At 39.8% G+C, this 20,060-nt stretch overlaps 1 protein-coding gene across 1 annotated transcript; it reads left to right on the top strand.

Moving 5' to 3' along the window:
* Nucleotides 1–185: 185 nt before the first annotated feature.
* LOC140301838 (ammonium transporter Rh type C 2) lies at nucleotides 186–4,968 on the top strand. The gene is made up of 11 exons (XM_072380464.1): nucleotides 186–478; nucleotides 1,065–1,257; nucleotides 1,388–1,538; nucleotides 1,654–1,801; nucleotides 1,932–2,098; nucleotides 2,212–2,349; nucleotides 2,740–2,876; nucleotides 3,136–3,260; nucleotides 3,467–3,540; nucleotides 3,624–3,697; nucleotides 3,780–4,968. The coding sequence occupies exons 1-11, from the start codon at nucleotides 253–255 to the stop codon at nucleotides 3,811–3,813; spliced, it is 1,467 nt and encodes a 488-aa protein (XP_072236565.1). The 5' UTR covers nucleotides 186–252; the 3' UTR covers nucleotides 3,814–4,968.
* The last annotated feature ends 15,092 nt before the right edge of the window (nucleotides 4,969–20,060 follow it).

Raw genomic sequence — 20,060 nt, 5'->3', positions numbered from 1 at the left:
ATTTACTTTACATTTGTTTTCCTCCTGCTGTCTAATCAAGTTCGCGGGTGGAGACCGTAAAAAAAAAAGCAGATAAGGAGTGGTGTACCTCCCAACAGGTATGATGAGTCCACACCTTGTTTGTGAGTGGTGGAGAGTGTCACATCCCACATCCGAAGATCTGTATATATAGATGCTGTCACACAGGTTGAAGTCACAGACAGAGGCCTGTCCAAGAAGTGATTAAAGCATCACCAGGAGAAAGTCATCAACATGGGGAACTGCTGTGATCGCGCTGCCAACTTTTTCGGCCCACAGAAGAACACCAATGTGCGTGTCAGCCTGCCGGCCGTCTGCTTCGTCTGGCAGATTGCTATGATTATTCTCTTTGGGGTTTTCATCCGGTATGATAAGGAGTCAGACGCACACTGGCCGGAGACCAAAAGGGAGGAGAACATCACCAGTGATGTTGAGAATGACTTCTACTTCAGATATCCCAGTAAGTACAGCAGGGACACACCTAATTCAGATTACACATTTGCAAGTGCTTTATTTTTTGTTTGTGTTGTATAACTTGTTTTTTTAATCTCTTGGTGAGACCTGGTGAGATTTTGTTTCCTTCTGATTCAAAGAGTTGAAGATCCATTTACAGTCATTGAATCTGCAACCATTTAGAAAAAGAATTTCACCCATCCTGTTGCTTACTTATCAGTTGGTTAAAGACCATCACTTATGTGTAATAATAAGCTATCAACACTTTCTTTATTTTTCTGGGCTTACATACAACAATCTGGCAGCTTGCCAGCAAACAAACACCACAAATGTTCTACAATGATTTAAAAAAAAGGTATTTTTTTCTAATCTTTGAGCTCTTAATTGATAAAAGTCTAACATACAAGCACAGTGTAGACATACCAGTACAATGCAAACTTTTATGCCAGTTAGTTCATACAAAATCAAAAATGCAACAGATAGATTTTTGATGTAAGAATCTGATTTGTTTTTGGATTTTGTTTCACTTGGGTAAAAAATATTTTGTAGCCTGTGTTTACCCATTAAAAAAAGATTTTTTTCCATTCTTACAGGTTTCCAGGATGTCCATGTCATGATCTTTGTTGGTTTTGGTTTCCTCATGACATTCCTGAAGCGTTACAGTTTTAGTAGTGTGGGCTTCAACTTCCTGATCGCCTCCTTCGGTCTGCAGTGGGCTCTTCTGATGCAAGGCTGGTTCCACTCCCTTGACCCCGAAACAGGAAAAATCTACATCGGAGTTGAGAGGTAAGTGCCTTCGCTCCGAGGTGTGTTGCATAACTCAAAAATGAAACCGCGTTCTTTTGCCTATCAGAGGGGAAGATCTTTATAAAAAAAATATTTCCTGTTATTTATCAGCTCTTCTTGTTTCAAACAGTCTGATCAATGCAGACTTCTGCTGTGCCGGCTCTCTGATTGCATACGGTGCAATCCTGGGTAAAGTGAGCCCTGTCCAGCTGTTGGTTGTCACCTTATTTGGTGTCACACTGTTTGCTGTGGAGGAATACATCATCCTCGACCTCCTTCATGTGAGTCCCATCAGCCACCGTCAACCCACAAGAAACCAAATCATTTTTTCGGTGGAAGGAGTTTTGCTTTGTAGTTTGTACTGCAGTCAGCTGTAATGAGTTGCTGTTTTCACAGTGCAGAGACGCTGGTGGCTCCATGGTCATTCACTGCTTTGGGGGGTACTATGGTTTGGCTATCTCCTGGGTGCTCTACCGACCAAACCTCCACCAAAGTAAACGCCTCCAAGGGTCCAACTACAACTCTGATTTGTTTGCAATGATTGGTAAGTGACGGGCTATCTACAATTTACACTTGAACTCTTTTTAACCTCACACACATCAGTGGTTCGTTTAGGACACTGAAGATTTTGGATTAATCCTAAAATGTTTTGGTTTCTTTGTCTTATCTCACAGGCACACTGTTCCTGTGGATGTTCTGGCCCAGTTTCAACTCTGCCATCACAGACCATGGTGACGGACAGCACAGAGCAGCTATCAACACCTATATTGCCCTTGCCTCCTCCGTTCTTACTGCTGTGGCCATCTCCAGCATGTCTCAGAAGAGAGGAAAACTGGACATGGTAAAGCTACAAAATAAAGCATGCAAATGCTCACATCAATCCTGAATGATTCTGCTACCAGACAGGTAACACCCCTGTATTTCACAAGGCTAAGGTGCTGTTTTATCCTGCAGGTACATATCCAGAATGCCTCTCTGGCAGGTGCTGTTGCCATGGGAACAGCTGCAGAGTTCATGATCACCCCTTACGGCTCCCTAATTGTTGGCTTCTGCATGGGCATCATCTCCACCTTTGGCTACCTGTTTGTCACGGTAAGCACATAGTAATTTTTTTAATCTCAAGTCTCTGTCGTTACTGTGTCACACAAAAACTCGCTTGTGTACGTAGTTACTGGAAGGTTATATAAGGAGTTATTTTAGGTGTTTTGTCTTTCAGTACTGTTTGTGAGACAGAAACTGTGCAGATCCACGCCTCAAAGAGTTAGAAGAGGTTGCCACAAACTATTTGATCTTGTGGCATGTCTGATAGAGCATTTTGTAGTGCAAATTTCCATTAGTATTTTACGAATTACCTCTAGTTAAATTGGGCAAAATAAGTAAATGCATGCAGGGGCCACATTCTTATCACAGAGACTATGAGTATTCTGTTAAATCATGTGACAACAGATCTCTAATCAGCATATCACTGTTTACCTTTCTCAGCCCTTTTTAGAGAGGGTTTTCAAGATTCAGGATACATGCGGTGTCCACAACCTGCATGCAGTGCCAGGCATGCTTGGTGGTTTCATCGGTGCAATCGTTGCTGCTGCAGCCTCTGAAGAAGTGTACAGCAAAGAGGGGTGAGAGACAGACATAAGCACACATCTAACCTGAAATTCAGGAAACCTAACCAGGCGTGTTTATTGAGTCATATTAGTGGATGAAATACATGCTCTGGCATGAAAGCACACATCCATGTAACAAGCTTTGGTCAAATTATTCCAATTAACAGCTGTGCTCACATTTACTCACAAACACATTAGCAGGTTTAAATCCTGTAACCCCGCAAGATCCCGCAGGAACATCTGGTTTCTAGATTGTTGTTTTGTATCTGCTCAGGCTGATCAACACATTCGACTTGGAAGGCGAATTTGCAGACAGATCTTTGGGAACACAGGGGGGCTTTCAGGCCGCTGGCACATGTGTATCGATTGCATTTGGACTTATTGGAGGAGCCCTCGTTGGTGAGTTGTTGTCCGGTGTAACACAATGTCTTCAGAAACAATGAAAAAAAATCTCCCTGCCATATGCAGCTTTCAGAGATTTTTCACCTTGAAGATGCTGAGCTACTTGATGCTGTGCTTTTAATTGTAAAATAAGAAACTGTTACATCAGGGGGGAAAATAACTAAGGTAGGAAGTCTCACTTGCAGTTTAATTCATTTTTAAAGGTTTCATCCTGAAGTTCCCCATCTGGGGCGATCCTGCTGATGACCACTGTTTCGATGATGAGGCTTACTGGGAGGTAAGAGAGCATTTTCTACCACTAGATGGTGGTCTTTGCCTTTGATTTGCAACTTTGAAAACACTCAACATTGTGTTTTAAAGCTTCCTGAGGATGAGGAGACCATTCCTCCTGTTTTGGAGTACAACAACCACATGATACACAAGCAGCAAGACATGTAAGCTAATTCCCAATTGCAAATAATTTTCTTCTTCCTCGCATGAATCTTCCATTAACTGTGACTTCTTTATGTATAACAGATCCGAGTCAAACTTCTCCGTGGATCAAAGTTAGAGCCTTGCTGTGGGAAACCAAACCCATCATATCAAGTTGAACTTGATGCCGCTGTGGGGCAACATTTATTTATAAAGAAGACAAAAAAATGAGCAAAGATCCTTGTTCGCTCTTGTTTGGCACCATTTACACCTGATAGATTTGTCAGGCTCCTATTCAAACGACTAAATCCGATTTGCTTTCATTCTCAATTTGGATGAATGTCATAGAAATTGTGTAGAAAATGTCAGGTTTGGTAAGTTGTAGTGATATGTTTTATATGTAATATAAGCTGAGAATGGTTCTCAGAGAACAATATCTGTGAGTTCTGAAATGTATTACTTCATTCATCAGAGCGAGTATATATAAAAATCACTTTAGTGGCCATGTTGAAAAGGACAACTTTGTGTATTGCAGATATAAGAGAGGGTGTTTAGGAATCAAAAGTATTTGTGCTGTCAAATAATGAAATTTTTTATACAATATCATATTTAGTTATTTTTGTTCAATTAGCTATTGTAAGCATTAATGTGTTTATGTAAGATTCCACCTTTATCCCAAAAACAAACAAACCAACTAATCTTACTGTGGTGTAGAAACTCAGAGTAACAATGATACAACTTCCTCCAGTTTGACTGCCGTAGTGTTGAATTCCAATAGCTAAAGAAAGTACATGAAATGGGACCCTTGCAGTTCCAACACTTTACATCAGTATGTTGCATTAAGGATAGAGTTATCTACTAATACATTAGTTTAGGATAAAGACAGCTGCTATGAAAATACCCAAACATTTTACTACTGTTCTGTTAACACAACATTATTAGCTGAAATGTTTCTGGAGGTGTTCGAGTTGCTCCGTTCTGTCATTCTTAATAGATATTGGAAAGTCCACTAAGGGTCGCCCGTCCTCAGAAAAGCAGGACATGACTGCAACTCTTGCAGGGCGTCCTTATCTGGCTGAAAGTAGCACGTGATACAATATGTCATACATATTGTCACAATGTGTGAGTGTGTGTGTATGTGGAGGGGGTTAATGCACATTCTTTGAACATCAGTATACAGTACATGTGTACAGTCTGCATGTTATATTGACATGTTATTTTTCCAAATGAAAATCTTTACTTTAATCTCATTTAACTGGAATTAAAAATCAATAAAGATATATTATTGTCTTGACATCTAACCATTTCTCTCATTTTTTGACACAGATCAGCTAGGAACAAACAATAAAAAACATTGTAATGTTAAAGTTAAACAGTTGTACTTTTGAGTGACCATGTGTCCTCAATAACTGGAATGTGAGATTTTGCATCTGTGCATTGCAAGTAGCCTAAATAAATTAACAAAGTGGCTTGATATATCCATAAATGCTGTAAATATGGCCTCAGGTCTGACATGTTCAAAGTAGTCATAAGTGGTAGTAATATTTGATATGTGTAGTGATATAGCAGTGATCATTGTCTATTAAAATATAAGAATATATTCATCTCAGAAGAGGATTGTCTCACACTCTGGAGTGAAATAGTATCAGCTGTGCTGATGCACCCCTGCAAAATCAAGTAATGCAATTACAATACAGAGTATGTGGATAAATACACGCTTTGGGTGCATTTAAGTCTTACTGTACTGAGAGAAGAACAATGGACAGCCACTGCATCTTTGAACAGAACACACAGCTCAGAAAACATGTCCACTTTTTCCTTGATTAAATTCCCCTTTCACACCACAAGGTAGAGCTATGAGATAATGAATATGGATGAATGCAGGATCGTCACACATCTCTCTATCCAACATAACAACTTCTGAGTTTGAATCAGTTTTTTATCAACAGGGGACATTTTATGTTTAACAACAGTAAGTTGTTAAGCCCAAAACGACAGGCATTTTTTTTCTAAATGGAGAAAAACTAAAAGACAAAACCTTTTTGTTAGTTTCCCCCTAAATTTATTTCTATTTGTCTTTTCTTTGAATGATATCAGTGAAAGTTAAGTTCAACTCCTCACTTTAAGAGGATGACATTTGAACAGTCACAGATTTCAAAGCCGTTTCTCACCTTCTTAAAGTCAAATTCTTTCACAGATGTTGTAGCTTCCTTTGGACTTAAACTGTGAGTCTGGAGAGGCTGAGGTTGTTAAACCAACTCCCTGAGGTTATTGTAGGCACACTTGTTCGCCTGAGGCTTTTGGCCTCCTTGCTCCCTTCATTCTGATGGTAATGAGGCTTGGACAGGCCAGTCAATAGGATCATCTCCTGACCAATCACTGTGACATTAATGAACTCTAAATACACAGGCTTGACATATATTTGTTGGCTTTGTCAGGTCAGCTGTGGATAGAAGTTTTATTGAGTTAGGAGGTCTCTAAAAAGGTGTGATGAGGTTAAATAAGTTATCTGTGGGGTTAAATCACCACTGGAATGACCTCAGTGTGTGTGTTACTAGTTCAGTGAAGCAACATTACTGACATGGTGTCATGTTGTATTGTAATGGTATCATTAAAAGACAGAGTTTAGACGATCTAAGTGTTTGTGTATTAGAGCAACATTCAGATGATACTGTAGCAAGCTTTCCATAAATATACACTGCATACAGTAGATAAGCGTATGTTGGTGGCATATTTAGGCTTTTTGGTTGTTTACACTGTTGAATGTCAAAAATACAACATCATTTAATACTGAAATTCAGCTCTGTTGTGACAGCATTTTACATGTCAGAGGGTGTCACTTTGGGTCATTCTTAAACATAAACTGTGTAAAGCATTAAGATGAATTAAGATGTAAATCTCCATCCATCCATTTTCTATACCCGCTTTATCCGTCGGCCAGGTCGCGGGGAGGTTGGAGCCTATCGCAGCGGTCATCGGGCGAGAGGCAGGGTACACCCTGGACAGGTCGCCAGTCCATCACAGGGCCACACAACCACACACGCTCACACTCACTCCTAAGGACAATTTTAGAGTTGCCAATTAAGCAAACATGCATGAGTTTGGACGGTGGGATGAAGCCAGAGTACCTGGAGAGAACCCACGCATAGACGAGAGAACATGCAAACTCCACACAGAAAGGCCCCAGCTGGGGATTGAACCTGGAACCGTGCAGCCCTGGATATAAATCTCAACTCTCCAGATCCTGGTCCTTTTTCTAAAAATGCAAGATGTAACTGGACCTGAACTCTAATTTAAATGTCATTTTAGCTGTTGGCTCTCTTCACCAATAGTCCAGACTAATTGTTAATCGTTTTAATCTGTAAATATATATTTTGCTGCATTGGAATATATTTCATCTTACCAGAAGGCAGGCATGACATGCTTTTTATTCCAAATTAATCTTCTATATTCTGCCATTTGACTTAAAATTTGAGTTGAAAATTCAAACTCTCTAAGGACGAAAAAGTATTTTTAGTGGTGTTTATAAAATGATTTTAATGTAAAAGACAAACAAAGCTAAATTATTTTAATGTAAAAGACAAACAAAGCTAAAAAAAACACATACTGTTAAACAAACAGGATCAGATTTGGACTCCAGTAGTGTTGAAATGTTTGTGTGCTTGTACAATCAAAAGTGTCATTGCTAACCCTTTAATGTCCTCCCTGAGCAGTCTTTCACCTCCTGGGCGCAATTATTGATTGAGACATCACTTCATTTCAGTATTTCAGTAATCAGACCAAGTGGTAGAATCAGCTCAGGCAGGTTTTCTTCCACAAATGTTAAATATGATGTTATATATGACCAAATAGAAAAGGAAGATATTAATGTTCTCTCATTCTTTTTGGCTGCACACACACACACACACACTCACACAGTAAAAATATTGACATAATGGATCTTGACTCAAATTAAGGGTGTTTAGAAATGTTGAAAATCTTTCTTGAGGACATGATGCAGGAGGTGAAAGATAGAGGCACTCTGACAGAGATGTTTCTCTTCAATCACTGCACAGAAGGAGCTTGAAGGACCTGATGCCAGAGGAGAGTAAACGCACCTCCTCTTGTGAATCATATGACCCTGGGGAGAGTGTTTGTGAAACCACTTGCTCTGCTATTGTCCTCCTGGGACTAGCCTCCTCTGAAAAGCCGCAGAAAGCCTGTAATCAGATTAAAGGTTGCTGGGAAGGGGAGGAGGGATTTTTAAGGACTAGTGAAGAGGTCGTGGAAGTTCTCTAATCAGTACCTGCCATTGAAGTGCAGAAGAGGGGCTAAATAACGCAGCAGGAGGGGAGGCGGGAGCCAAGCTGGAGGGACAAATTGGCCTGTTGTTGGAGGGGGATAGTGGGACAATGAGGGAGGGGAGTACAATCAGTGAGTATAGAGCCAGAGAGAATAGGTGCAAAGGAAAAAAAGAGGGGATTCCAAAGGCAGCGGCCTTGTCCCATATTGCCCTGGCAATTATATCACCTTTTTGAGCTGATTGGCGCAGGCTTCAGAGTCCATGTGGGCTTATGGATAAATGGAGACAACCTGCATATTCTCACTGTTCCTAATGAATGATCTCCCCAGGCCACTGAGCTAGATATCAGGGGCTGTTGTGGCCTAAGTAAAACTCTTGAGTTGACCAGCTTCTTTGCTACATGACAGCGACAATCATTAGTCACATTGAAGAAGTTAGACTCTGTCATAATTTTTTTTCTCATCTGAAAACAACAACAGGCTAATGATGCTCATTGTTCTGTGCTGCATTCGTGGTTTGTTGAAAGATAACCCTGTAATGAACCGCCTCACTTTTCTGGGCTCCTAAAGCTTATGTCATATGACAAGATGCCAAACTGAATGCAGAGCTCCACCCGTCTCTCTGCCCGATCCTGTTTGCCATTGTGATTTCTCATCAAATGTTCACTGCCTGAACACAAGACATCACTAAAGACCAATCACTACTTTTTTATACACTTCACAAAAGTCCATTTGTTGGGGTCAAAGGGGAAAGTCTCAGGGGGGAAGACCTCTCACCCAGATCTGGTGAAGAGGAGAACCAGCGAAATCACTATTCATGGCAGGGGTGTGCTTTGATTTGGGCACAAAGGCCACTGGTTCCCTGCTTAGATTGAAAGAAGTAGAAATCAGAGCTGGTTAAAACATGTGAGGGATCCGAACTGAATGGTTGAGTTAATGAGGTGCACCTGTCCCTCGAAGCCCTAAATAATGATGAAGAAATAATAGGTGATTCTTATAATACAAATTAAAAAGAAAAGAAAAAAAAGCTGTCTGCTTGTGTTCTGAATATTGACGATACCAGCATACAATTTGATATGCAACACTATGACTACAACATTTAATATTTCTTTCTACAACAATGTTCTGAGAAAATCCAGCCCAGATTTGTTGGGAAGAAAGTACCAGCAGAACAGAAACTTTGTTTTCTACTTTTGAATTATTAACAGCACGTAAAACCTTGAGAAAAAAATTAATTCAATGCAATTTGGCAGATGTGAATGCCAGGAAGACTGCAGATTAACTTGTTTCAGAAGAAAGTTTGAGAACCTTAGAGGGGAAATCAACAGACTGACAGACAAACAAACTAGTCTTAATCCAACAAGACCTATGAGACCATTAACTGAACTCGTGTGGCAATATAAGATGAGGAGTTTGGAAAGTGATGGAAATCAAATTCTTCAAGTAAGATATGGGGACATAACTACCGAGAGGGATGGGAGTGAACTACTTATCTGCTCACAAAGAAAGGACATTTAACTGGTTTTGATATGGAAGTGATGGTGTTTAACTGTCTTTACTGCCAACATTGTCTCTATTTCTGAAACTGTTATAATATGTCCCAAACTCCACTGTTAAGACCCCCAGGTACCCAGAAAGAAAGTTCAAAATTCTATGTTTTAGTCTGAAAATCTCTTTCTCTCTAAGCCTTTAGTATGAAGTTTTAAAATGAGTCATGGTCCTCAATTGTTGGCCAACACATGAGTTTGATTTGTTCAATTATGCAACGTGTATGATAGATCAATAAGACCTGATCAATACTCCTCTTTCCCAAGACCTGCTGAGTACTTATATGAACCCACCTTAAACAAGTACAGTTAGTGAGAGCTTTATGTGTATTTTAAGTGTCAGTGTAATAGATGGTCATAGTGACTGGACTGTATACATATAATAACAGTTACCATCATAATATTCATAATGTTATGTTGATCATTTCATTAAAAGTCACTAATTATGTTTCACAGAGTCTGTTCCAATGAAGAGACTTTGTCTAAGAGAAAAATGGTCAGAATTTTTATCTGTATTCCTGAATTAGTTGAAGGTTTTAAAAACCCTTTATCAAAAAAAAGTTGAAGTAGGAACATATGGAAAATGTAAAAGTAAAGAAGGAAGTGATGCAGTTTCCACATTCACTTTTTTTACTTTAACTTATTAAACTTTATTTAACCAACGTATATCTGTTTGAGATTGAAAAGCTCCTTTCACAAGTGGCATGGATTTTAGTTCCTATTTTGTCCCATTCTTTGTGCAAACGTCTCTTTTAATGTGCTTTTGCTCCATAGTACACTGCACCCAGTTCTTCCAAAAAGGATCTAGAACATTTATTGTTTTGACCACAATACACATTTCCTCTGTGATGATCCATTCCAGATGCCTCAAGGCCCAGAGAAGTCAGTGCTGCCTTTTTTTTTTATTGTGAGTAAAATTTTAAAATGTATTTGCACATGTAATTGTCCAGAATTGTAGTGGTTGGCCAAAGTTTCTCATTGATTAATGACAGTTCTCAATTAAATGACTTAGAGGGACTACACCTTTGCCTTTTAGACACTGAAATTCCACCAGACCAGGTAACAAGCACCTTTTGATCAAACAATTCTTTTCAGTCAGTTGAAGCTCAGTAGAGTTAATTTCACATCTTAAAGATACTTGTGCCACGCAGCAGTTATTTCACATTTCTGGATCTGCAGTTTTTGTTCAAGATTGGTGACCACCTACTTCCCAACAACAACTGTTTGCCACAATATATTAAAAAAGAGCTAACAGCATGAAGCCAAAGCAAAAATGGACAACATTCTTACACAAATTACAAAAGTAAATGAATGGCATCAGTAGAACCTACTGCTATAGAAACCATAGCCAGTGTCCTGTCCTGCAATACACCAGTGAAACACTCTTTTGTCTCGTCCTCAACATTAAATTGCAGATACTCAGAAATCCGGGAGGAAAGAAAGTCTCCCGCAGTGTTGAGAAATGAGAGTAAGTTGGAAGGAAAAATGACACCATCCTGCGATTGGCTATAAGCCACTCTGTGACTGGAAGAGAGCAATGAAAAGTTGGATTGTCCCCTACAATTACAGATCAACATGGATACAGCCTCACTCGTCCCCTCTTCATGCCAGGAACAAGGTTTTTAAAGAAAACATGAAGCAAAGGCTTGTGTACCCCTCTTAGGAATATGTGCATTTTTTACCTTTGTGTTTGACGTAACAAAACGACCACAGGAAATTATGTATGTGTACAGGGTGTGGCCTCTGAATGTATCTAGTGTCAGAGCATTAAAAGTGATCTATCAACTTTGACTTATTTGAATTAAATGTGTGAAGAGTTTTGAAAAAAAAATTACAAATAAAATATGAAATCAAAAGAAATGAAACAAACGAACTGTAACACTGATGAGACATAGTGGCAGAGAGGGGGCAGTAATCTCACGGTGCCCACTGCGACGAAATGCAAACGACGGAGGGAAAGTCATGGAAAAAAGGAGGGAAAGATGGGGACAGGAGAGGCGGGGAGAGCAATGATTCTCTTGGGAAGGGAGGGTGTTTGGGTGAAAAGCAACAGCATATGTATTGTTGGAGGCCCTGACTCGCCACCCTGGAGAGCTCCCTGTTCCCACGGTTTGCTCAACAAACAAACGCAACCCCCCCACCCCACCCCAAAACACACACACACACACACCACACACCACCATGCTCCTGCACGCAGTGGTGATGTCATTAATTACCATCAAAATGAGCATGACAGCAAGCAAGTGTGCATGCGTCTGCCAACGAGGCTTTGTGTGTGTGCATGTGTCTGTGTGTGTCTGCGTGTGTGTCTGAGAGCGAGGGAGATGTAGGGAATGAGAAAGAAAGAGACCATTGTCCGTTCTGAAATAAAGAAATCTCCACTGAAGCATTGTAAATGGAAAAGGCAGAAAAATGGACCAAATTCTGGGATCTCTGAGTGAAAGCTGGGCTGTCACATCTCGTCAGAGCCTCACAAAACCTGATGTGCACACACTGGCTTGCCTGGCTACAGAGACACACTGTGGCCTTGTGGTTGTGTGCTCCACTGATGAAATTCAAACCCTTTCCCTCCCAGCATCACAGACCCGATCTTGTTTTATGAGCATTGTTTGTATTTGTAATGCATGAGAAGTCTTCTGAAAAAAAAAAAAAACAAGCTGAATTAAAAATTATTTTGAATGATAGACATTTGATTGATTTTGGATTTATTTTGAGTGCTGTCCATCAATTAGTGACAACGGAAGCTTCAGTCTTGTGGCGTAAATGGGGCAATTTCTCAGGAAATAATGCACCCCTACGTGAGCAGCCACAGCACTGCTCCTGCCTAAATGCATGAATTATCTTTATGAATCCACATATATGTACTTTGTTTGAACGTATTCATCTCTTTTATTGAACTCAGAATTTAGATGATAAATGAGACTGATCAGATTTAAATGCAAGCGGAATCAGTCTCATTCAATCACTGTCTGTTGACACAACATGTGATCGCAAATGAATACACTGAGAGCTTACAGCCACTATATTAGCTCTGTGAGAACATGCTCAGCACAGTCCTGTACATCTACAACTTTCTGCAATCTAATCAATTTACAAGCTTAAAGTGGTGAAAAAATCGAGGCGTTTTTATGTAATTTGCAAATGAAAAAAAAAGCAAGGGGACGTGGATGTCAGTATGTGTGCGAGCTGTTGTTTTGTTTGTCAAATTTCTTGGCACAACAACATATGAACATTCATTAGAGATCATTTAGTTGTTTTCTTTGATATTTGAAAAGAAAATAATAATCAGAGTGGGCCTCACAAGGCTTTGGCAGTTAAACCCACCAGACCAGAGACGGAGAATACTGTCGAATTCTCAGCCATAAACGCACGGGGTTCCACCTCATCAGAGTTTGGACAGATAATTGCTACTATTTGATCTTCACTATCTGAAAAGAAGCCGTGTTAATTAGAGGCTTTGATTTGGACGCGAGGACAAGAGAAACAAATGTGTGCTTTGTTGTCTTGTTCAAATCTTTTCTCTCAGAGGTTTACGTATCTGCAGAGCCGGAAGGCTTTTGTGGCCAGAACTTTGATGAGGTCCTTGTTTCAGGACCAGTCCCATCTCAGCCACTGGGAAAATATCCAACTGTTCATCAGCCATCACAGAAGACTGGAACAATGCTCTGTATTGAAGACGTGACATTAGCAGTTGAGAGAGGTTTACTTTGAATGTTGGGATGCGTCTACGTGTGCTTGGTAAACTCTTTTTGGCAAAAAAACATGAAAATATGATAAGAGTTCAAATGTTTGCCACAAAAGTTTGTGACTTTTTTGTATCATTTTTACAACTCAGGAGTTAAAGTATAGCATTTTATGAAAATTGCTGTTGCATTATGTTAACAGCTCTATTTATGTTCATGTTTTCACTCTCAAAACAAGCAAAAAAACATTTTCTTCATTAAAAATTGAGTTACTCCTTGATATTTTTTTTACAGAATATTTCTTGGTGAAACAATCATTTGCACCACCGGACTTTTGTTGCTTTCTTGCTGGTATATGACGAGAAAGATCTGAAGTGAAGAAGCCCAGGACAGTTTAAAAAAAGATGAAAAACGAACTTGTAAACTGAATTTAATGTAGAGAGATGTGACTCTCTGCTTGCAACATGAAACAAAAGCATATTTAGGTTTTTGGGCTCCCAACTCTTTCTGTTCGTGCACATTACCTGTGTGACCAAGTTCTAATGTGGTTGTGTCTGTGGGAGGAGGTGCACGCAGGTGAGAAGGCGTTAAAGTGATGGAACATGCCCCTCATTTCCAGCAGGTGGTGCCACAACGACGACGACAGATCAACAAAGAAACACATTCTGGAAGTAAAATGTAAAATGAGGATTTATGTTTTAATTTAGAAAAAGAATTGAGACAAGTTTCCCATTCTACCTTTTGAGAATATGAGAGCTATTCTTTGTTCTCCTTCCATGACGCTCCTCATGCTCACATACTGTACATCTGCCTTGAGTTTATGTGACCATTTCAAATCTCTTTGACATGGACACTGAAGAACATACAGTTTAAATTTTATAAAGTGAAAAAAACCAAGAAGTGAACTAATATTTCCTATTTCCCAACAATGATAAATTCAATGAGGCAACACGGCAGCTTTAAGGAAGGAATCCCTTGAGAAGAAACACTTTTCGCTCACAGAAGTGTTGCAGAGTTTTAACATAGAAAGATATTTCTGCTAGAGTGAAGAAAAGCCTTTCAGAAACTGATTTATCAATATGAAACAATCAAGCTGCCTCTTGTTTCTGTTTAACAAAAGTGTACAATGCTTGATTTTTTTCTAATATTTCTTCATTTCATAATAGGGAATTAAGCTTTAAGAGGTGTCTGAGTTCATTCAATTGTTTTTTTAAACAATGACACTATCCTGATTTATAAACAGTACATGTGCAGGTAGTTTGTGCTGTTTCAGGTGGGAAAACTTGGAAATTTGGTGTTTGTATCTGTCTGTCAGTGTTGCTGGTGATTATGTGAGACATCAAAGCACAAACCTTAAAAAATAACATGTTATATAATTCTCTTTCCAATTCTTGGAAATAAAAAAATCTCTTGTGCAACTAATGAGCACGGGATAAAGCTGTGTGAATTTGAGCAGCATGGGTGTCATTCAGAAGTGCGCTGAAACCTTGTGAAGCCTCAGAGTTCAGGTTTTTCTGTCTAGCTTTGCAGTCATTCTTATCTTTTTGCCACCTTTTAAATGGTCTTTTCCCCACATTTTATCAGCATAATCTTAGCTAAAAGTGTGACCATCTCTTCTAAAAAAATACATATAATTATAGCACATTCTATTCTATGTTTTTATCAAAACAGAAAAATATGTTATTCTGAGTTTAAAACAGGTAAATATGAGATACAGAATTCAGATTTCAGCACTTTAACAGGTTTGATTTGTTCATTGTTCATATATGAGCGAGCAAATGTCTCATCATATTTTTTTTCAATACTCTCCTTAAGATTTCCCTTTATTCTGTGAATAAAAAAGACTAAACAACAAAAGGAAAAAACTTTCCCCAATCATATAAAACTAGAGCTTATTGAGCTGCTAAAAGGGAACTTCTAGTACCAAAGCACCCTCTTGAATTTATTGCTGTGACGTGCTGTTGAGGTGAGAGGATGTCTAAAACAAACTGTGGAGGGGCTCCAGCAAAACAGCCAGGGGCTTAAGATATATTAAATTACCATGATTGGGACTTAAGGCATGGGTAAAGCCTGTTTGAGAGACTGGGGAGCCTCTAAGCAGTGCTATTCACGTCTGGGGAGCTGGGTCAATAGGTTGGGGAAGTTCACAGGACCTGAGTCCATTCTTATGCAAACGTGGAGAACAAGACCTAAAGCTCAGTGAGTTGGAAGATATAAATGACTGGACAATCATCTATAGCCGTCCATAGACTGAAGCAGCCTACTCATGTGAGTTCATTCTAAATGTCTCACTTCCTGCTCACCAGGTGATATGTGCATGTTTTAAAATGGGTGACAGCTCAGACAAACACTTAAACTCTGTCCTGGCACATGAAACTATCACCTACTTTATTCATTTTAGCTTTGTAACATTATAATGAATGAAATGCCGTGATGAGAGTGCAGGAAGGTGTGCCTCATTTCTCAAGGTGCAGCAGGAAAACTCATTTTTTAACTTTGTTGACTTCACAAATGAACAAGATCTGTTGAGGGTAGAAGATCTGGTCGAAATGAAGGAATTTATTCACACACTGAGGGCCATGAGAGAAAGCATGTTCAGCCTGAACCTCATCCCTTGGCTAACATGTTAACATGCACCAGTCACAATTACTCTGCAAAGTCAACTCCACTGATGGTGTGCAATGCTACACCAAAGAAATTAATTGATTTTGATCTGCAGAAATAGTTAAAAATGTTTAAACTGACATTATGATGTGGAAAAAATATAGTGGATAGCTGTAGCCATCTGACTTTTCACCTCATCTCAGAAGTCTGGCTCATGTGGACTTACAGCGGGAAATAAAGAGACATCGCTCGACACAACATCTAAAGTGTCAGTGGAGGAACACACACGTGTCTGTTGGCTTGTGTCGGGTCAAGCTGTGTTCCCTGGAGAGTAAAAGGTCAAGACTCTCTGTCCAGCAACAGAATGATAATAACTCTTTCTTAAGCAGAGACATGCATGAGTATGCTGAGAACACCGATAATAGTTGATTTCACTTCCAGTTTGATTTCTTGGTGGGGATTTCTGAGAGAGACTGCATATCAACACAAGGAGTGAGTGGGTGGACACAATCTGTGTGAATATGTGACGATATCAACAGCTTGTAACATTTTCTTCATGTCTGTGTGACATGTTTCTGTTCATATATATGATCAAGATGCAGTACTTTTATATATTCTTTGGCTTTGTAAATATGTATTATGTGATGTAACATTATTTTTGCCTATTATTAAGCTTATTTTATTTTATTTTTTATTTTTACAAGGTGACCCAGGCATGATTTTGTCTGAGTAGACCATAGATTTATGCTCTTTTGTCTTTTAACATCAGTTCTTTGGTCAAATTTGCTTTAAAATGTGCAGCATTTGTTTCAGGTCAAATGCCTCTGTCCAAGGTGCTGACAGAAACCAGCTCGTAAGAAGAGTTTGAGCACAGTGAATAATATCACAGTCATCATATTTATGGTATGTTTTATTGAGGAAAATTGATTTAAAAAGAGAGAAAACGAACATGACTGCTTTTCAACATTGTGTTCATCATTTATAGACAAAGCATTCAAATTCAGATGTAATGGTTAGGTAAATGACAGAAATTTAAATAAATAATCAAAATGTCCTTGTTGAATTGTGGCCTTGACAATCCATGGCAAAAATCTAGTCAATTGGACAACTCTATTTTTGTAAAAATCCATTACAATTATTGCTCATTTTGTTCAAATGCAGTAAATTTGAATCATTACTACTGTTAGGGATAGTTATTCAACAAAACACAGATGTACTGCTGAATTATAATGTGTCAGTGTTGAGTTGGATCCATGTGCAGCATCTTCAGAGCATCTTCAGTCAGGTTGTCACTTTACTTTTAGGCCTCATGTATCAGCATCAGAATCCAGCACTCTGATAGAAGTTCTCATGATCAAAAGCGTCATTATAGTCTTATCTAAGAAAAAAAGAGAGACAAAAACAACACAGGAAATCAAAATCAGCTGTAATATAACACAAACGCAACATTTTCTTTGAGTACAAAGTAGCCAATTAAATGATGTCAAATGAACCTCACCGAGCATTTAAACTGTTTTTGAACTGTTTGCTTTATATTAGTAATACAGGTGAATCTGGCCAAATGAAGTTCAGACGGGTGTATGATCAGGCTGAGTTCAGCCCTGCAGCCATGCTGCTGCCAGATTCACCAAATTATATATAAAGAAGTTCCTCGACAATTTAATCTCATTGGGACACATGCTAAGGCCCTTTCTCTGCCAATTTTCACCCTCTCTCTCATTCAAACCTCCTCTTTCTTCTTGCAGCTCCACAATGCGGGATTGTGCTTTCCTTTTTTTCCATGTTCTCATATCTTTTCTTGGTGCTACTGCCACCCCCAGACCCCTCAGACAGCAAGCAGTTTATGCAAATGATCAGCCTTTCATGCTTAAACTTGAATGAGACCTCAGCAAAATCTCACTATCCACCGCCTCCTACCCCCCGGCACACACACACACACACACACTCACACACTCACACACTCACACATATACACATTTCCTGATGGGGATACACTTAAACATCTTTACTCCTTAAATTCAATTTGTTGTAAATCTCAAATGATTATTACAGCGTGCAGGTGGTGCACTAAGGGGAGGAGTGTGGTGCATCTGTATGTGGGTGTGTGCCTGTGAAATGGATTGTTGTGACTGGAGTTAAAGAGCAACATGGTATGGCGGATTGATTTAAGGATGTATAGTTGGTTGGGGAGCAGGTTGAGAAGGGTGTGTGTGAGAATGATGAATGTGAAAGTCTTGGTTGTTCCCAGGGTCTGGGTGATGTTTGAAAGGCCTGAGTGTGGGGAGGCGGCTGCAAGAGGGGGTACTGTGCCCAGCTGTTGGGTGTCGGTGGGGAGGGGTCCTGACTCTGTCTTGGTCTCTCTGACAGGCTGTCCTTTTCACCAGCACATAGCCAGGCCATCCAGCCTGCTGCCATAACAACGCCACAGCCCCTCTGTCATAGAAACGCCGTGCAGTCATCACAGATCATGGGGAAAGTGGGTGGGAGTTTGTGGGAGGAACGACAGCGTGAATGAAGAGGCGAGACGCTTCTACCCGTGAACTTGAACTTGACTGACAGACTGAACCACTGGCGGGTTCGAATGGAAATTCGGTCCTGGGAAACTTATTTTGTGATGAAGTCAAATTAAATTCATTTAAATTTTAAGGATGCAGGACATTTTTTGTGCATCATGAATGAGATTTTTTATGTTTGTTTGTTTGTTTTTAGCAGGATTAGGCAACATTAATGTATGAGACTTTGAAGGTTCGGTCAGACCAGGAAGGCAGAAAAGGAAAATAAAGAAAATTTGCTAGATTTCATAACCTGACAGATTGAATTGGATAGATTAAAAAAAAATCAGAAACAATTTAAAAACAAACACTATCACATGTAAATTATAATAGCATATTGAGATGTTATGGGAAAAAAGGCTATTAGGATTTTTTTCCCACCTTCCTCTAATACAGTCACTACACACAGTCCATATGAAGCCAGATTCTTTATCACATGAAAAAATATTTTCTCATCGTAATTTTAAAATGCACAAAGTCCATGTACCAGAACAAAGAACCGGACAGAAGACAGGTTCTTCTGAAACTGTTGCTGCTCAATATGCCTGTAGCCAATATTTTTAACATCTAAAGCTGCCTTAGGGTCGGTGTGCTGTGCTTGTTTGCTCTGGCCTAAAGCTGATGAATGGCGATAGGTCCGCATCGGGGGCCTTAGCTGCTCAGACCCACTCGACCATGGGAAAAAAAGAGCCGTGAAAGGTCCCCTGTCGCTGTTACAAAGCCATAGCAGGATAATCATGTTTATCCCCAGATTAAGACAAGATCGCAGCTGCTGTATCCTTGTGTGTGTGTGTGTGTGTGTGTGTGTAAATTGGGGGGGGGGGGTTGAAGGGGCATAAAACATACAATGTCTTGTTTTTAGAAGAGTCCTGGACAGAGAGATATGAGACGAGTTGTCTGAGATGGACCTGGTACATTCTCCTCATGGATATTCCCGTAAAACTATGGCGGAGACACTAAAGCATCACTGACAGCTGTCCATCACAAGTCCTCACTTACCAAACAAGCACAACTCACCCAGACAGAGGCAACCAGTCTGATCTGTGCATATTATTTGAATATGTATCTCTATTAACATGTTGCCTGTCTCATACATGGCAACAGAACGCCCCCCAAAATCCTCTAACCTTTAGAACTCCCTGCACTCAAGCCACGCTCAAGTCCAGTGTTTCAACATTTCCTCAAGTTCTCACATTTTTGAGTTGTTAGATTTTTTAATCTAACAACATGCCGTAAAAAGTCTCAGTATCATGGATAAGACTATCTTTATCAGTGTGGAACATGGGACACATTCTTCCACATTAACATTATCTCGGGCACGAGGCTGCACATTACACGCCCATGCACTCTGCGGGAGAGCCATCGGTAGACATAAAGACGTAGAAAAACAATGGGCCAACTTTTTTCTCTTGTGTCTGCAGCGCTGATGCAGGCACCTGCCACTGTCTGGTCTGGACTGCCGGCATTTACTGCAGCAGCCTCTCACATATATAATGTCGGCAAAGAGAAGTGGCGGACCTTTGTCAAGGGCTCCTTTCTCAAAGCAGCCATTGTGGAGAGAAGCCAGGATCAGAATTATAACGTGGTCTCTGACCGCTGTTTACCAACAGGTCTCCTGTGGCTGCAGTGCAGGACACCGACCTGCAGACTCTGTAAAGCAAACACCCAAACACATTCATTTTTTAATCCGTGAGTAAAATGCTACAGTAAGAAGCTAGT

The sequence above is a fragment of the Leuresthes tenuis genome, unplaced genomic scaffold (genome assembly GCF_036924035.1).
Source record: "Leuresthes tenuis unplaced genomic scaffold, fLeuTen1.0.hap1 SCAF_2, whole genome shotgun sequence".
Classification (NCBI taxonomy): Eukaryota; Metazoa; Chordata; class Actinopteri; order Atheriniformes; family Atherinopsidae; genus Leuresthes; species Leuresthes tenuis.
The sequence above is the reverse complement of the archived record's forward strand: the minus strand, read 5'-3'. Positions and strand labels throughout refer to the sequence as shown.

Bases quoted from the DNA above. Each gene is read 5' to 3' on its own strand.
- LOC140301838 (XM_072380464.1), top strand. From the start codon at position 253: ATGGGGAACTGCTGTGATCGCGCTGCCAACTTTTTCGGCCCACAGAAG. The intron at 479-1,064 runs GTAAGTACAGCA...CCATTCTTACAG, and splicing joins CTTCTACTTCAGATATCCCA to GTTTCCAGGATGTCCATGTC. The intron at 1,539-1,653 runs GTGAGTCCCATC...CTGTTTTCACAG, and splicing joins TCATCCTCGACCTCCTTCAT to TGCAGAGACGCTGGTGGCTC.